The 18,381-nt window shown below is 53.1% G+C and overlaps 1 protein-coding gene across 1 annotated transcript; it reads right to left on the minus strand.

Moving 5' to 3' along the window:
* Positions 1–303: 303 nt before the first annotated feature.
* LOC122369610 (transcription factor SOX-3-like) lies at positions 304–14,108 on the minus strand. The gene is made up of 5 exons (XM_043344467.1): positions 13,863–14,108; positions 12,571–12,633; positions 10,996–11,146; positions 562–711; positions 304–369 (listed from the first exon to the last, which is right to left on the minus strand). Exons 2-5 carry the CDS (start codon positions 12,603–12,605, stop codon positions 304–306), a joined length of 402 nt encoding a protein of 133 aa, XP_043200402.1. The 5' UTR covers positions 12,606–12,633; positions 13,863–14,108.
* Between the last annotated feature and the right edge of the window lie 4,273 nt (positions 14,109–18,381).

An 18,381-nucleotide genomic window follows, 5' to 3' on the forward strand; every position in this document is an offset into this window, starting at 1 on the left:
GCTGCTGTTGTTGCTGCTGTTGCTGACGCTGCTGCTGCTGTTTCTGCTGCGCTTGCGCCTGCGCCTGTGCCTGCTGCTGCTGCTGTTGTTGCTGCTGAAACAACACAGCAATCAATCAGCCAAACTGCTGAAAATGAACAGAACAATGCTAAAAGTACTGTCCGTGAACAATGCCAAAAGTACCGTCGGTAATCCCGGCCGGAATGTCTGTCTCAGAGTCGCTCTGGGCAGCTGGGACGCTCAGCCCTGCTGCACGCTGCAGTCTTGGTGACGTGTATCCGCGCTGAGCCAGCCACACGACCCTCATCCCGTGACCGGCGGATGATATACCAACGCCGCACACAAACACAGCTGCTGGGGGCGCACCGCCTGCACGGAGCGCGGGCGGGACCCAATCAGACCGTAATCGAGAGACTCGGGTCCCCATCACCCAGCTCGCCAGTCGGTCAATGTGCCGAGTGGGCGGTAGGACTGACTGACACTGACAGGACTGACTGTGTGTGTCAGTCCAACAGTTGACTGACGGACGGCGTTAGGTGGACGGCGGTGAGTGTAACTCACCAGCTGCTGCTTGTAGCGGCGCTGCTCGAGCGCGTACTGGTCGGCGGCGGCGGCGGCAGCGGCGGCCGACAGCGGGTCGTGTCGGTGGAGCCGCGGCGGCGGGGGCACGCCGGCCCGCTCCGGCTCCGGGCGGACAGGCACCGGCGCCGGCTGGAACACAGGGGAGGAGAATACGTCAGTTACACGGTACTAACTCAACACACCACCGGCGACTCACAACACAGGGAAGGCGCACAGAACACACTGACTGCCACACGGTACTAACTCAATACACCACCGGCGACTCACACCACCGGCGACTCACAACACAGGGAAGGACACCTATCCGTGTTTCCATCCTCAAGATACTGAAATCCTTTTCCTCCACGCCGCAACCCCCCTCCGGGCTGGACAGGCAACTTTATCTCATGCGGGCTGCTCCCTTGGAGCGGCACCGCTGCTCCCGAGGGAGCGCACCCCGTAGCCGGGTGCAGTGAGTGCCTTGGGGCTGGGTGGCCTGTCTTCGGACGGGCTCAGCCCCGGCGACTCACTAGGGTGCCTGCCCAGACCAATGTCTCCCCCTATATCCTATCATCCTCCCGGCTCTGAAATGGTCTTACTGGACCGAAAGGGCCTAACCCAACAAAACAAAAAACAAACAAACAAACAGGGAAGGCGCACGCCGCACAGAACACACTGACTGCCACACGGTACTAACTCAACACACCACCGGCGACTCACAACACAAGGCGCACAGAACACACTGACTGCCACACGGTACTAACTCAATACACCACCGGCGACTTAAACATAAGACACACACAAGTAATCAAGCGTCCAATCCAAAAATAAAATTATGAACCTAATAGAATCCAGAAGCTCTTGAAATGCCTAACAAAAAGTTGCGATAGCTACATCAGCTCGAGTTCGGATCAGAGGCGAGTAAAAAGCCGAATGACATTGCCGCCAAAACACCCGACAGCGTTCCAACGGTTGCCCTCCCGGCAATGTATCGAACGACGCCGTAAACTCTCGAGTGGCCGCTCGGGCGTTCGATACCGTACACCGCCCAGTTCATCTGACGGAATCCGGCACAACGTCCGGCCCGCTGCACTGCCTGCGGGCGTGGCCGGGCTATCTTAATCGGGAGAGATATACGCTGACGTACTATAACGTGGGAAAAATAGTTGTAACGAAGATCCTGTTATGATAAGACTTTACATAAGGCATGCCTGGGTTCGGATTGAGGCATCTTTTCTAACAATGCCGTCGTTAGGTAAGGAACCCACACTATGTCTGTATATGGGCATCAGTAACACATGACACGATGACTTCACCTTGACCTTCGTAACACAACGTGCGAGGTGGCCGCGACCGGCGGCGCCACCGCCGACTCAGCAGGTGATTATGTACCGGGTCACTGTATATCACCGTATCTACCACTGACACAGCACGCTCCTCGAACACCAATGAGGGGTCCAACGTCCATGACCTTGCCCCTCCCCGCCCCACTTCCTCCGGTGCTCTACCCCGACTCCCAGCCCGCGGCGCCATCTCGCTCTGCCAGTCGGTAACAATGCCCCCCCCCCCCCCCCCGGTCCATGACAGCCGTCCGGGCCGGGCCGGATCCGGACAGAACCGGCGACCACTGCCGGAGCGCAGCCCGTCGCACCGGTTCCCGATCTGCAGTCCGACCGGCCGCCCGCTCTCCACAACTTGTCCACTGACCTTCGAGACGAGTTTCAGCCCGGGATGAATCTGGAGGAAAGGCTAACGTGCCCACCAAGGCCAGCGGGCCTCCGGAGAGCCACAACATGCCCAAAAGGAGCGCATAACATCCAGAAACGATATCCGTCTTATGTAAGACTGGAATGTTTATATGAAATACGCCAGACGTGGAAACATTCAGATGTGTGCAATGTTCAATGCTCATTGTTCACCCACGCTAGCTGTGGTAGATTAATATCGGAAGATAAATGAAGGCCGGATCTGAACCGAGACCCGACTGCCAGCACCATACACCTGGCAGACGGAACATGGGGACAGAGACCGACCGACCGACCCCACCTGGCGGCCAGAGGCGGGTGTAGCGACCTTCGGCGAGACAGCTGACTCCGATTTCCCACTGACTCACCCCGTTCGGATGTATCGCACAGGTGGTCCGCTCATCGTGCCACATCCCACTGTCACCAGCTTCATATCCTTCCGTCCCTATACACGTCACGATGACACCCAGCTAATGACGGTGCACATACCAACACCCGCGGTCAGTAAGACTCAGGATGTGTCAGCAAAACGGAACAATACAAGGAGAGGACCCGTCGGAGGTTTGAGAGGCAGCCGTGCCGTATTGAAAGTGCATTGGTGGGACGGGAGCTGCATGGCCGCTCCGTGGGCGAGCGGGGCGGTGCGCTCAGCAGACTGTAGGTGACACATCTGGACGTTAGCTCTGCGCCTGTGGGTACTTACCGCCGGCCCACCCCACCGGGTCGCCGACCCAGCGACCACACCACCCCCATCCTCGGCCAGATGCGGGCGCCGGCCCACGCTACACCCCGTCCCAGGGACGCCCGCAGGCCGGCAGGGACCGTCCGTCCGGACCCGGACCCACGCCGGTCGCCAGCTGTTCCTCCGGGCCGGACCGCTATAACGCGGATAGCACCATCCATCGCTGTACCGATCTCCTACCCTGTCCCAGCGTAGTGCCCTGGGAGCGAACCGCTATAACGCGGATAAGACAATCCATCGCTGTGCCCGGTCTCGACCCTCAGTGCCCTTACCGGACCGCTATACCCTAATCTCCGCCCCGAGTCGTCGGCGTACCGGGGATCACGCTCCCCACCCGCCGCTGCGCCGTCCCGGCACCCCAGACAATGCCGGTTGGCCCTACCAGCAGCCAGCGTGCCCAGCCGCCCAGCCGTTACAGTAACGGACTCGTCCCCGGGGGGAAACAGATACACAAAGCCGGCAAACAGTGACGTCACACCTGGAGATGACGTCACAGGGAGGAGGGGTCGGCGCGGAACGCAGGTGTAGGGGAGAAAGACTGGCTGGAAGACGAGAGCAGGCGCCGCGGGTCGTCACACGACACAAAGCAGGGATTTCCTTGTATGCGGGCGGGTTGTGATCTAGTGCGCCTTTGTTCGGCGGATTCAGACTCAGAGTTCGTCCGACACAGCCTGGCGCCAAACACCTGTCAGAAAACTCCGCAACAACTCCGCACGATGGCCAGTCATTGTATAAAACGGTCACAGGGGAGGCCCACAAAGAGATAAACTCGCTCCCCTACGGACATGGGGTGGTGGCTATATGCCAAATTTAGATACAAAGACTACCTGGAAATCAATGTAATACTTTCATTTCGATTACGCTTGAATGACGTCAACCATCTCCAACAAAGATACTGGTGAGCACGGTAGTGCCATGATTGATGACCTTGACCTTTCGAAAACCGGTCATTGTCGAGAGCTACTCGAGCGTCGAGTGCGGGATTCTCGGGTGCCGCCGCTGTGATACGGCCCGGAATGTCAGTCCGCGGCGCGGCGGGTGGCCGCTGTTGCGGTGTCCGCCGGGGGAGGGGAGGGGCGGGGGGGGAGAACGTTCCGGCTCGGAGCCCACCGCAATGTGTCACGCCGACTCTCACGTGGGTCGGCGCACAGTGTGGCCGAAGACCAGTTTAGCGCGAATTTAATCCCAGCGCCGCTCGGATCCACTGAAAATGGTTCTCTGGTTCCAAAACTGACGTTTACCCCTCACCGGACCTATTGGTTTTCAAAATACCCCCCCTTCGCCGGCCGAAGGGGGGGGGGGGTACGACCCCCGTCGCTGTTTGGCCCTTGATGAAGCTAGAGCCTCGCGGAAAAAACGAGCGTGTGTGCCGTTACGAGACGCAGCAACTGGTATCCGATTTTAAGGTCTCAGGTTAACCTGTGACCTCTGAGTTCAGGTCAAGTGGCCCAAGGCACGGATTCGTTTTTTATTAATAACTTCGCGAAAAAATGCCGCAGAGTCCGCAATTTTGGCATCATCGTGTTCGCCTCGCTCAGGTGCGTCGAATGGTATACTTTTTGTTCGGCTGAAGTCAACTTAAGGTGTTGACCTCGGGTCAAGGTCAAGTTAGAGCCCCCCAGATCACGAAGTTGGTCGAAGGAGGTCATGTTGCATATCATTCGATTCGGCAGGTCTTCCTGAGTCCATTGGTGGCTTTCCCGACTCGCTAGCTCAATTTGATCAGGAGTTATTGACGAAAAACTCTTATTATCCTAGTGACGTCATAAATGACGTCACGTAAGGCCAATAATGCAAAAGTGAAGCATCGAACCTTGCAAGGAGTGCATGAAATCACGATTCCGTGTGCTTGAGATAGTTTATTAGGCTGGAGCCTGTTCGGCCGCGCCGCCCCCCACCTTGGTCAGGTCACGCCGGGCGGCCGACTAGACATGTTCAAAGCTGAATTGACGGCAAATAGGCAAAAAGTGGCAGCTGAAACTTGCTCGCTTATGTTCAGAAATGTGCGTAGAGTTCAGCCATGCCCTATTCGTCATATCCATTTTTATCCATTTTGACATTTTCCAACTTCTTTATGAAATACTATTGTGAGAACGATACACATGCAGGGCTCCTGTTCTAACTCATTAAACTCAGAAACCATTCATTGAAAAGCTACCATGATAGCAGAAACAGCTTCATCATGAATTGTGCTATCCGGTGATATGCTATTTTCTCATATATCTTCTCGAAGCTTCCGTAAAATTTACATTGAAAACTGGACATATTTCTCAGTACCATAGCCCGATTTCAGGAACCGGAGCGTGGGTCTACTTTCGGCAGGGATATAAGTCCTCAAATGATAAAGTGGCTTAAAAATAAGGTTCTATCCGATAACTTCGGACAATTTCCTACCCATTGATAGGTATAAATAACAGTTTATCGAAAGTCGGGTTTTTGATTAAATTCGCGCTAATCTGGTATTCGGCAAGACTGTGCGGCGGTTGGCACGCCGCCAACAGCGCCCGCCCGGCCGAGGTTGGCGGTGTCTAATGTTGGCGAGGGTCGGCCATGCGGCGCGGCGGCGCTATCGGCAGTGGGGCAGCCGCCGAACAGCTGACCGGCGGCAGAGGGAGGGGAGGGGAGGGGACGGCGTGCGGCAGAGGGGCGCGGGTCAGCGGCCCCCGCGCGCCGCGCACGGACGCACCCGGCCGCCGGGGTCCGGCACATCCGGCTGGCCGCGCCGCCGCCGGTTCAAGGGCACGTCAGCGCCGGTGACGGAGGCCGCCGGTGGTCGGTATTTGGGCGGCCACGCACTGCCTTACGGCGGCTCCAGAAATACACCGTCCGCCGGCGGCAGCTGACCCAGATCGGCGCCCGGCATGGGCCCGGCGACAGGGCCGCGCCGGAGCGCCGGCAGACGAGTCGTACCGGGCCGACAGCCGCCACACGGCACTCCCGTCACAGCCAAGGACACGCCAAAGGAAACAGGAACGGCCGTGCAGATTCAACAGAGCGGCGTTCAAAAGGAAAAGCGCAGCCGACGCCGAACGATCAATGTGTGGGAAAGAGTTCGACGGGAAACATGTCACGGCAGACAGACTCAGTCCAACAAAAACCTCGCTCAGTCAAGTGTCATGTGAATGTGGTGACATTTCGTGGCAACTTCCTTGACGTTCCATATAATCGGCCAACAATGCTTGTGTTATCTTCTTAAATCTAGTAGTCAATTACTCCACATAGCGGGTAGCAATCCCGACAAATAGGGTAGTAAGTTGTATCGAAACCAGCCTGCCAGCACTACCAACATGAAACACAAGTAAAAGGTAACCCTCATAACCGGTTTCATCGTGACTTTTCAGCGTCATAAATAACAAAAATAATAAGGCTGCTCAGTATGTCAAGTGCTGGGTAGGCAATGAAGCGTGCAAAGTCCGCGACTGCAGCTCCTCGCGGCCCGTTCTACATAGCTGCAGACGCTTTCAGGGGGCACCGGTGTCCGGCTCGTGCACAAACCAACGGCGAGTGGCATACCAATTTCGGCAGCCCATCGCGTCCTGTTGCGGCGCGGGAGGTGCCGCGAAGACCGGTGGACCCTGGGGACTCAGAGGCTTCCGATCCCGTCCCACTGCGCGGTCGGGACCGCCGGCCGACCGGTCAGCCGGGGAGAGAGTGATGTGCTCGGCGGAGCGGCACCAACGCGGGACCGTCCGCGGCCGCCCGGTCCCCATGGTCCGCATGGTCCGCTCACACAGTACGGTCCCTGTCCGTAGCGGCCATGACCGGCCCCTCCCCGCCTGCAGCGCCGCCTCGTGCAATCAAACATCACCGCTGCACTGCCGGCATGCATTGATTAGCAGCCTGCAGCCGAGCCGCAGCCGGTCCCGCGCCACTCCAAGTGGGCATTCAGAGATTTACCGACATATATGGCGCCATGAACCGCCATCGCACCGGGCAGGGACGGGGAGCGCCGGGCTGCCACACTGCTGCATCCAACGGACGGCAGCGGCGCGACGGAAAACCGGCTCTCCAAAATATCCGCACAACAGACTGCTTATTGGTAACACATTCCAGACCAAAGCGGAAGCTTATTCGATCATTAATTTGGCTGAGCTAAAAGTAAACACAAACGAGGTTGACGTTATCACGACGGAGAAAACATGTCGGCCATACGACTCGGAACTTGGAAGACACTCATAACAGACGACCACATTAGTCTGTCCAACGAGGTCATGACGTAAGCTGAACTGCTGCGGTCGACTGCAAGCGTTTTACCAGGGTTCCCCAGAATGTCAATGTGACAAACATTGACAGCAGTCACCAAGGCTGACCCGGCCACCAAGTTAAAGAAACCAGAAGTCGTATCCCAACTTTTAGCGCTCCGGCGATATAAGCTCTTCGTAAGTATGTCTAATGAAGCTGCGACACGTCACTGAAGCGTTGGATGAGTCAGCGTTCGCTACTCTAAGGAGCAGAGCTGATGACTCAGCACCATGCGACATTGTGGTGGTGCGCGCCTGTGGCATACTGTCCGTCGGTCGTTGCCACGAGTATCGATTGCGTCAACTGGAATGGCATACCAGAGCCGGCCGTATTTATAATTATGATCAGCAAACGACAAGGTAAAGTAAGCAAAGGCAGGCTCCGTTCTATCCAACCCGGAGCACGCTGCCGCGGTGTGCTCTACTCTCCGGGAGGAGGAGGCTGTATCCGCTGCACCGCCGGAGCGCCGGAGGCCGCCGGGACTCAGCTGAGCGGCCGCCACGCCGCCCGGACCGATCGATGGAGCGCCGCTCTCGGCCGCCGCCGCCGCCCCCGCCCCCGCCCCGGCACCGGCTGCAGCCTCCCGGCCGACGACCGGCCGCCCCGAGCGCCGCCGTGTACTTAGATGCACCGGCAGACACGGCGGCAGCCGCGCCGCATACATGTACCGGCACACACGGACTGACAAGGGCACCGGAGGGATGTGACTACTGACGACACTCTGGTGCGGTTTAGATTGTTATACCTACTATTTGCCCGGGTAGACACAAACACCGCCGCGGGAGCCGTGCCAAACGGCGACAGAGTCCAGACGTGCGCGGCGCGCGGCCTTCCCTACGAGTGCAGTCGCACCCGCCGCCGGGTCGGGCCGACGAGCAGTTGCCCTCAGTCGTCCTCAGCCGGTCCCAGCCGCTCGCGTGCCGGCCGACCCACCGCCAACAGAGTGGCCCCGTTCAGTGGCTCGCGCGGGAAAGCGCCGGCCTTCGCGCGGTTTCATCGGCGGCGCCATTTTTCTGCGGCGCGGTCAGGAAGAGGCGGCGGCCGGTGCCGGGTGATGGGTACGGGCTGATACGGTGTTTCGGGCGCGGCGCAGACACCCAGACTGTCACCTCTCCCTATACAGTCTCATTCCTCGTCTGACGGTGACCGGCGCCGTCTCCGTCCGGCTCTATTGAACGGCGGAGATCCAATGATGCCGGACGTCAGAGCCTGATGAGACCTGCCATCCGACTGCGACCATGCGGAACATGAAACGTTACGGCTCTCATTGGATCAAACGATTCATTTACTGAGCGCTCCAGTGAAAAGGAATAGGATAGAACAAATGAAATCCACGAAAAGAATGCAATCTTACATGCTGTGCTGAATCTTTACGACACAACCATCAGCGTCTCTTGGCAACGCATTGTGGCACAACAACACTCATGGCAATATCGCTGTGCAGTTGATTACAAAACGACGGCCCATTTCTTCCGGGCAATGAGTTGTCTGGGGTGGTAAGCTGTGCCGCATCACAACGGTTGAGTGACACAGCCAGTCCATGAACACTGAACATTGGACCACGTGACCCTTTGATTACTGTTGACTTGCTCAATTGCGTCAGCGTGATAAGCGTCCCAACCTGGCTTTCCACTCAACGGATGGCTTGTAAGGGATGGAACATCATTCTGCAGTCTACTGCACTTGAAAGAAGACATTGCTGGAAACCTGACGCAATATAAACTGTCCAGTGCAACGTCCGTTGTCCACCCATTTTCCTCCTTCAATTTGAATCGGACTACCCACGAACGGGGAGTGCCGCCGGGGCCCACCAGGGCGCCCAGTGGAGGCGAGTGGAGCGTGACACACCACAGCCGCCGGCCTGGGAAACTGTTCACAGCGACAGCTGACTGGCCAGAGCCACAAACACCGCCAACGACCGAATGGAAACTACCGGCAGACCGCATAATTCGGTGATAGTACGACCGCTGGCCGGTGTCCATCGTCCCTCGCCTGAGTGTGTTTATTTGATGTCGAGGGGGGTCGTCCGTATTAGAGTGCACTGAAGCTGGGACGGTGCTGCAGTCCGGTGCAGACGGACCGAGCCCATCACGACTCGCCCGATGGATAAACATGGTCGGACTCGGAGATAACACCACCGACCGGCGCGGCGGGGAGGGTCAGGTTCAGATCCGGCCGCTGGCAGACACACCAGCCGAAACTGGCCGGCGGGTCAGGCCGCGCCTACACTGGTCATCAATCCCAACACGGTGCAGACACCGCCGCTGCAGCCTGCAGTGCCGGACAACAACCAACAGGAACGGGGAAGGGGACAGGAACACGATGGGACGACTTCCAAAGCTGTACCAGAGCCAGACAGACAACTATACAGACAGGGACATGGACAAACACCACTGTGGAGCTATGGAGGCGACGAGACCAGCCCAGCCGATGTCGTGAGTGCGAGTCCGGTAGGATCGTCCCATTGACGTCACCCGCATCTGTGCAAACACCGGCCCCGGAGACGCAGCAGTGCCCATCTGTCCATGTCCGTTAGGCCGGGTGGCCGCGCCAGTTCCGGCGGAAAGGCCTGCGTCGTCTGGCTCGCAGACCGACAGGACACCGTCAGGGGTCTGTCCAGACGCGCTACTGACCGCCGAGCATGAAAAGGAACCCACGGAAGGCTGAAATGAATCACAGAGCGTCGCCGCTGACAGCGAGTACACCGCAGTGTCTGGCGAACACGCTGCTACTCCGTCTGTGTAATTATTATCGAGCATTCACAGCATTCCGTTAAAAAATTAATATGCAGTGTGAGTAAATGGTACGAAACGGTATTAAAAACGGCACAACAATGCAAACATGCACCACATCCTGCAATAATCGAAACGGGATAACAGCCAAACTTCTAAAATTACAGCCAGCATGATGCCGGATTTCATTTTCGACGTTCGTAAAACATTTAACTAGTTTCTACTTAAACAAGTTAGAGCTATCAGTATTATTTTATCATTTACTCTGAGTTCACTATTAAGCTATTTTCTGGGTTTCGCTATGGCAGGATTTATTACATACTGATCCGAATATACAGATCAAACAAATGAAGTGGGACGGACATCACAGACATCAAAGCTGGGTTTGACAAGCATGAAACGGATGTCTCATTGTTCTTTATCATTGCTATAACAACTCTATTATTATGGATCCTTCAAAGCCAAAAACGTTAATAGAACAACGTGAAGCAAAAACCATTGAGCGCTGTAACACAGCACTCTCAACTAAATGGTCATTTGATGCTGCTTTGCGAGCCAAGTTGGCGCTGAGCCTCCCGGCGCGTACGGAGCAGCCGTCTCCCCTCTGTACGGACAGCCCCCCCCCCTCCCCCCCCCCCCCCCCCGGAGCACGTGTCGGCGCCCGGCCGGCCGCCTGTGTGACGTAACGCGCCTGGCTGCCAACACCGCCACGGCAGCCGGCCGATCAAGTGTCCCCCTGCCCCTGCCCTCCCCTCTGGGCCCGGCTAGTCAGAACCGTCAGGCGTCAGCCACGCGGCCCGGGCGGCGGCCGCATCACACCAAGGCCGGCGCCGCTCCCACGGCCAGGGGAGACGGATGCAGATTGCAGATCCCAGTCAGCCGGCCGGCTGACACCGTTCAGCGGCCAAGGTCCCTCCCCACGGGGACACCTGCCCGGGACTGCACGGTCGTGCACGCGCGCCTCTGAACTCACCGCAGCGGGACGCACGGGGTACGGCAGGCCGGCCTGCCAGGCGGCGTGGAACGCGCCGCCCGGCAGGCTGTAGGTGCCCAGCCGAGAGGCGGCCGCGGCAGCAGCAGCCGCCGACGCCGCCGGGTACGCTGCCGAATCATGGCCGGGCGGTCTGCGAACAGCACAGGTCACGGGTCACGGCGAGTCACTGGTAAAAGGTCAGAGGTCATGGCGCGTCACTGGTCATGGGCGAAGTCAGCAGTGAAACCTCAGTTCATCATTTCAGCTACCTACATCAGTGAGTGAATACGAAGCGGATGTCTCAGCCCTTGCTGGCGTGGGATTTCTGGCATCGTCACAAATCAAATACAAAAATGCGCAACAAAGTAAAACGTTAATAGTAGGGTAATGACAAAGTAAATAAGTGAAGTGAATGGAAAGGGCAGGGAAACGGATAACGAACCGGCAAAACGTCGTCGATTCAAACCACAACGTGAGATACGAGCTCATGATGACAATTAAGGTTTATGGCGCTTAGGCCATCGACGCCGTCTCTAATGACTCAGGCTACAATTGTAGCTGACCCATGAACGCTCCTTCATTTTTAGCTGCTGACTAAAACGATATCAATTTCCTCCGGGTGAGTTCCATGCTCAACGATCACCCCAGTACCCATGACTCCACCGAGACTGCCACGTCAGGCGGCGTGCACAACTCGGCCGCCTGGCGACTGCGCTGCCGGCAAACACAGCCCCGTAACGATTTGCCGGCCGGCCGGCGCGGGGCCGGGCGCCGGGGGCGAGGGCAGCGGTGAATCGATGGCGCGGCGCGCGGCAGCGGCAGCGGCCGGCCGGCTGGGCCGCACATGGGTCGGCCGGCCGGCCGGCCGGGGTCGGCCTGCTCCTCGTCACGCCGTCGGGCCGAACGTAATCTCAACGTACTGATACCGCGACACATGCCCGCAGCACGGCGATTGCTAGTGGCGTTTCCGGGACTGGCGTATGGGACATTGTTGTGCATTCATAATGCATACATGTAATCCGGAAGTGGTCAAGCGTGCATCAGCATATCTCGACAACGAAAAACATGTCGAGTCATCTTGCCTTGGATAAATTATTCAGTAAATGCAAATAAAGCATGGCCCCAATCACTGACGCAAGCATGCTCTTCAAAAGTTGAGTATCACCACTGGTAGTTTTGTGGCTTGTATTCGAGTAGCATCGATAGCCGCATGAGGTCACTGAGGTTGTGTGCTTGGTCAGACCAGATGGCCACTCGGATAACAGCGACCACGTGTCAACTCCGTGATCTTATGAGACCGGGGAATGGGGAGCGCAAATCTACTGACGAATCAGGGCAGCCTGCGAGCAACGGAACGCCTCTCCAGCGGTCACATCGAGAGAAAATAAAAAAAAAAATAATCATCGCAAGGAACGGGCATGATGGATTAAGTGAAGGCAACTAAATACACAAATTAATACAATGGAAACTAGCAGAACGACTTGTGACACTCAAATTAATTACAAATGCTCCCTTTGTCTCCACTTCCAATGTAGATAAGTTGACTGTTACTTCCCAGCCCAAACCTTATCTCACCTGTACACATGAGTGTAGTAAGGTGTTCTGTTCATTCCCGCAGTTCTGCTGGCATCGATTAATCTGAAACAAAACGTCCCCTGTCGGTATCTCTGCATAGTGCGCAGAAGGTTAAAAATATAAAAAGCCGTACACCTGCAAAGCCAAGGCCTAGAAGGTTTGCCCAAAACAGCACGGCAGAACCAGGGTACCCAATGGTTAGCAGCGCAATATCCAGCTCATAGCTCCGTCGAAATGTTCCGGATCTTAGCAAATAGAATATCACCCACAAGAGAATCCTTATATTGCTCGAAGACGGATTAGAGGTTTTCGCGAAAGTTTAACAGCACAAAGTGAACTCACAAAATGCTTTCCTTTCTAAATAAATCATATATTTTTCAGTAGAAAACACACAATTCTAACGAACATTGTTAAAACCATTGAAAATAAATATTCAGTTAAATTCACAAGTTTGACTGCTGTCTGGTAACATTTACGCCAGATTTACGTTTTTTTTTTTCCTCATAAATACGGTTGAAATGTTTTGCCATAAGAGCACGACTGAGACTTTCGCAGTTGTCGAGGATTGTGCCGGATGCCGGAAGGCCCAGGATGCCTTCCGGCGACTGGCAGCATCGAATCAATGAGGACAAAATCAGAAATTGAGATCTATTGTTATATGTAATCCAGTTTACTTCATAGGTATTGAATTCAAACTTTAAAGAAGCCACGGAAGTTTCTGAAATTCAATGGTAGGACTCAAATGGTTTTAAGCTGATGGCATTAGTATGCCAAGCCAAAACCAATAACATGTTAACAGCGCCATACCGCCGCATACCGGTAATGTTGAAATTTCAAAGCTGTTGGTATGGCTCCGGCCCGTCTAAGTAAGCCACTACCCAGCGGCTAGCGTTATAAAACATACTAACTAAGCCACTACCTAGCGATATTTAACAGCACACATGAAACCGATGAAAGCCACTTGTCTCTCGCCTCTCGGTTACAGTTAGAAGACTAGACAACGATCACACAGATTTAAATAAATACGCTACACAAATAAAAAATATTACAATAATCAAATTACACCATCACCATTGATGCATCACTCATGACAGATATTTTTCCATTTTCACTGAGTTACTGAGAGCTGTGGAGGACCAAATTTGAAATGTTGATCCCTTTACCAGCCCAAAACGAAGCCGAACCGCCCGAACCTTCGGGCAATACTGGTCCGAAACTACAAAAAAATAAATCAATATAAAAATATGTGGCGAAAACCACATAAGATCGATCGATCGATCGCTCTTACTCACAATCACTTGCAGAACGAAACGCAGGTCCTTGTCGACTTCAGTTCAGTTGCGAGGTTGACACATTCAAGTTTCAACCAGGACCGCTCTCTATAGGAGCTTGAATCCACAACACAGTGTCAGTGGTCAACACAGCCACATTTCTGGAGCACTTTGAACACCCAACGCTGGAATGTCTCCTGAAAAGACAAATATTCTTTCAACACACGCGGAGGCACGTCCTCACCCGCCAAGGAACCAGCCCAGATGAGCTTGGCAGGGTGCAGGAGACGACCCCACATATTCTGGCAGCCATTACACAAGCCGGCTGGTGTGGGTCGTCTACTCAGCTCACACAGCCTGCCCGCGAAAGGCGGCCGGCCGTTGTGGCTCGAGGACGGGGAGGGGCTGGGAACAGGGAAAGGGGGAGCTGAGAACTCGGAATGGTGACGTGTTCCCGGTTGCCGATTTATATTGCCCCCCCCCCCCCCCGTAGTAACTTTTGACCATATGCCCGATGCCGTTAAAAACTTCATAAAATGGCCGACAGAACACTGAACGGGAGGGGAAGAAATGCTTTTTTAGCCTGTAGATGTATTTTAACGTATTTTTCCAGATTGATTAAATCATTTTATCGGCGGTGCTTTGATTGACCTCTTCCTCGGTTATTTGTTTCTCTGTCGCTGATGGCGGAGGCCGGAGCAGTCGGAATGTCTAAATAAAATGTCTGCGTCGTCTGATTCACCCTGGTAAAAACAAAACGGCTACATAAAATTGCATACGGTTTCCGCGAATATCTTTGAACGTATGTGCTTCGTGCTTTGCTATGATTAGTTTAGTTTATCTTATCTGTAAATGTGAGCACTTCAAATCAACGTCAGGTGACCAAAACTCGCGAAAGTGACGGAAGCAAGTGGTCGACGTAGCTGCACCTATTGACAGTCACCGTGGTGCACCTAGTGGCTAGTCGAGTCACCGTGGCTGCACCGAGAAAACGATTGTTTTAAAAATTAACGCTTGTTATGTACAATTTTGACAGTTTTCCCTCTGAATACTAAATCGTTATTCGTTGACCTCATCTAGGTCAAATTTGATGCCGCAGACATAGTAGCGAGAGCAATAACGAACAATCTTATCGAGTGCTCCTTGCCGCGGCGCCGTAGCTCTCTCTATTCGTTTACGAGTTACGCGCCGATTCGTCAGAGAGCATCGAACTTTGACAAGGCCTGTCGAAAATCGAAATAGATTTGACCTTCGATGACCTTTGGTGACCAGACGCAAAAATGACTGGGATAATTTCTTGACGATTTTGAGCATTTTGCTAAATTTGCTGGCCGTTTACCACGTTTCGCTGGGTGTCCCAGCCCCAGGAGCAGAGTTGACGGGGAGGTTCACTGCTCATTCCCTCTCCCGCAGAGCGTTGCAATCTACATATGTTAGTAGCGGGGTACAGGTAATGGTTCTTTCTCCGGTTTCTCCTACATCGCTCACCTCGATTCCTTCATTCAGCATTTGACCGGAGAAGTAAGTTAATAAAACAGCTGCCTGCTGGACGTTTAGCAAATTGTTTATCGTCCGTCAGACGTTTTCGAACGGCTCAACGTCTAGCAGTTATTTTAAAAGTTCTTGGCTCGAACTAAAGACCGGCGCCTGGGATATTTCCGTAACCACGCCCGCGCCTGGGGAGGGGTCATATCCCCGCCCTCCCCCCCCCCCCACGTGCTATCTCGAGAACCAATAGTCGTATCGAGCTCCGCGAGGAAGCGTTCGATGGCTCTCCACAAGAACTTCTCAAAATATTTCTTTAGATTTCAAGATTGAGGTGAACTTTCGGGTCAAGGTCAGGTCAAAGGTCAAGCTCTGATGTTTCTACATCATAAGGAGGGCGGAATAGGTTCTGCCCGATTTGCAGAGCCTCACTCCCGTTATTTTCGCAATATCTTTCAAATTGCTGGACGGCACGCATCGACACGAAACTTTTAGTATCTTCGGCAACAATGGCAACATAAAAAGACCTGCTATAGGTCGGCCGGAAATGATGTCAGAGTGACGTAATGTTCGGCCAATTTTGATGCAAAACGTGGGTTTACGGATATCACTCTCAAGGGCCATGTTTTCAAGCCAGCACCAGTTTACTCGCATACCATGATGCAGGAAGCACATGGCTATCAAGACGCAATCTGGAATTTTAAAGTTTTGGATTTTTGAAATTATACATAGGGGACGGAGGGTGAATTGCGCCGCCTAAGAAAAAACGCTAATTGTAAGAAAACCGCTGGAGATATAAGCATGCACTGGTAACCATTTCAAAGAGGAACTCATTGGCTACGATTTAAGAGCCTCCCGATCAATTAAGAATGTTTCGTTTGCTTCTGACAGCTGCTTTTTCAGAAACATGCAAAAGGGCGCATTTGCCAGCAACTGCTGCAAATTGCGCCAGGGGGATGGCGCAATTAGAACCCAACTGCGCCCTACTTTAACATGGCTAAGCGAATGAGACGGAATGCATACACCCCGGCAGATGTCATTGCGGCCTACTTAAACATTTATAATGTTAATCAGGCTGGATAAATAATAAATGTAGATATAAATCGCGATGTTTTTTGCCCAGGTAGATAACTTTACATGTGTCCGTATGCTTGTAAAAGTGCCACGAAAACGTGTAATGTAACCAACTAGAATGATATATGTGAACGTATGCGCATATACGGTTAAATTTTCAATCGTTTCTCTCAAAATTAATTATTTTTATCGTTTCAACAACTTTTTGACATCAGTTTTTACCTTTTTATCATAGCTGTCACCTCTCACGCCTGAGTCCGTGATGAAAATGCCGTATTTTGTCAATTACACCACAAGTTCGTAGCCTAAATGGCAGCTGCATTATAAGTTTGACGAGAGAAATAATTTGCAGACTGACGACAGCGGGCTGCTCCCCTGCCTGATATTAAAATCCTTCCTTATTGCAATCAGTTAATGATGCATTCATACTGTCGTAGTACAATAGCTACACCATGATTCTATTTGCCCCCCCCCCCCCCGGCGCAATTAAAATTGAGGTACTTTTTAATAAAAGCGTAGATACTTAATCATAGAAGATGCTGAAGGAAGTTTACTGTTTCAGCGAAATATAATGGAAAAAGGGTTATTCTTTCTAAATATCACTCTGAAAATCACACACGTATCGCATGCTTTTATAGCCAACGGTTCAAATAGGTACTGCAAAAAAAGCTAAGAAAACGGCGTAATATCTTTGATGGCGTAATGAGCCCTGCTGAGTGCTGATTAACTTCATCGGAGAGCTTGGGCCATAAAATGAACTATCCAGTGGCGAAAATAATGAATTCGAACACAAAATTATAAACAAGCCGTTGAATTCGTGCGGTGGGCGCCGCGCAATTGGTTAGGAGGGCGCAATACACCCACTTTCCCCTATATAATATTAATTTATTTTCATTTTTATTTGACCTATAAAATTTTGACTTCTCGAAAAACCGGTACATGTATGATAGAACACATAAAGATGACTTCTCTAGACTCTAGAGAGTTCAAGCCCGATATCTGAGAAAAACGGCTATGTTATGCACTTTAACATCTTACCGTGGTCAATTATTCACCACCAATAATTCAAATGCAATTTTCAGTGCACTAGATATCATACACCAAAACAAAAGTAGCACCATCGTGATCCTTTTTGGTTAAAACATTCCATTTTCAAAATTTGACCTTTTTTACCTGACCGATACATGTATAAGTTGCTGAAAGTGGCTTCAGCCGGTACAGACGATTGGTACTATTTTCGAATCATATGTCCAAAATAAATAATAAAACATGAAACATCCGTCGCATGAACTATATGTACAGGACCTAAAGTTTCCTTCAACAGTTGTGACCTAAGCTGACCTGGCTTTGACAAGAAACATATCGAGTACAAATAATCGCTCTTGAAAGTATCGCGCATCGGTGCGGTCGATCCATCAATCCAAACCGAGGAAGGGCTGCTAAGTTTGAGTCAGCGAGCCAATTGCCAGTGAAATGGATCAGGATGAGTCAGCGAATTGGTTCGGCGATTCTCAAATTTAGCAGCCCTTCCTCGGTCGGGTTTGATGGATCCACCGCACCGATTCGCGGTACTTTCATGAGAGACTGCGTACAGCCTCGGTACCTACCCACAGGGTATCTTTTACGTACATTTATGAATGAACCAAATATAAACTTGATGTGACGTGACTTATATGGCGGCGGACAGAGCCCGAAGTTTGATCATGCCTAATTGTATGTAAATAACTTTCACTTTGACCTGACCTGTGACAGCATCAGTGACCTCGAGTCAATAAAATTACGTTTCGCTCGACAGTTTTTTCAGGGCTTCCACACCCCGCTTGAATATTGGAAATCGGACCAGTACTTTCGGAGATAGGAGGGAAGGCTCTGCTGTACCGTCTCCCCCTCCCCCCCCCCAGCCATTCGCGTTATGGAATATACCCCAGTCATGCGCGGGTGTCAAACCAAGCACAGGTTAAGGTCAGGCTGCCCATCCGAG

The sequence above is a fragment of the Amphibalanus amphitrite genome, unplaced genomic scaffold (assembly GCF_019059575.1).
Source record: "Amphibalanus amphitrite isolate SeventyFive unplaced genomic scaffold, NRLGWU_Aamphi_draft 001055F_arrow, whole genome shotgun sequence".
Classification (NCBI taxonomy): domain Eukaryota; kingdom Metazoa; phylum Arthropoda; class Thecostraca; order Balanomorpha; family Balanidae; genus Amphibalanus; species Amphibalanus amphitrite.

Excerpts from the sequence above, each read along its gene's own strand:
- LOC122369610 (XM_043344467.1), bottom strand. The coding sequence starts at position 12,605 with ATGAACAGAACACCTTACTACACTCATGTGTACAG. Across the intron at positions 11,147-12,570 it reads TACTACACTCATGTGTACAG|ACCGCCCGGCCATGATTCGG; the intron begins GTGAGATAAGGT and ends TGCTGTTCGCAG. Across the intron at positions 712-10,995 it reads ACCCCGTGCGTCCCGCTGCG|CCGGCGCCGGTGCCTGTCCG; the intron begins GTGAGTTCAGAG and ends CCTGTGTTCCAG.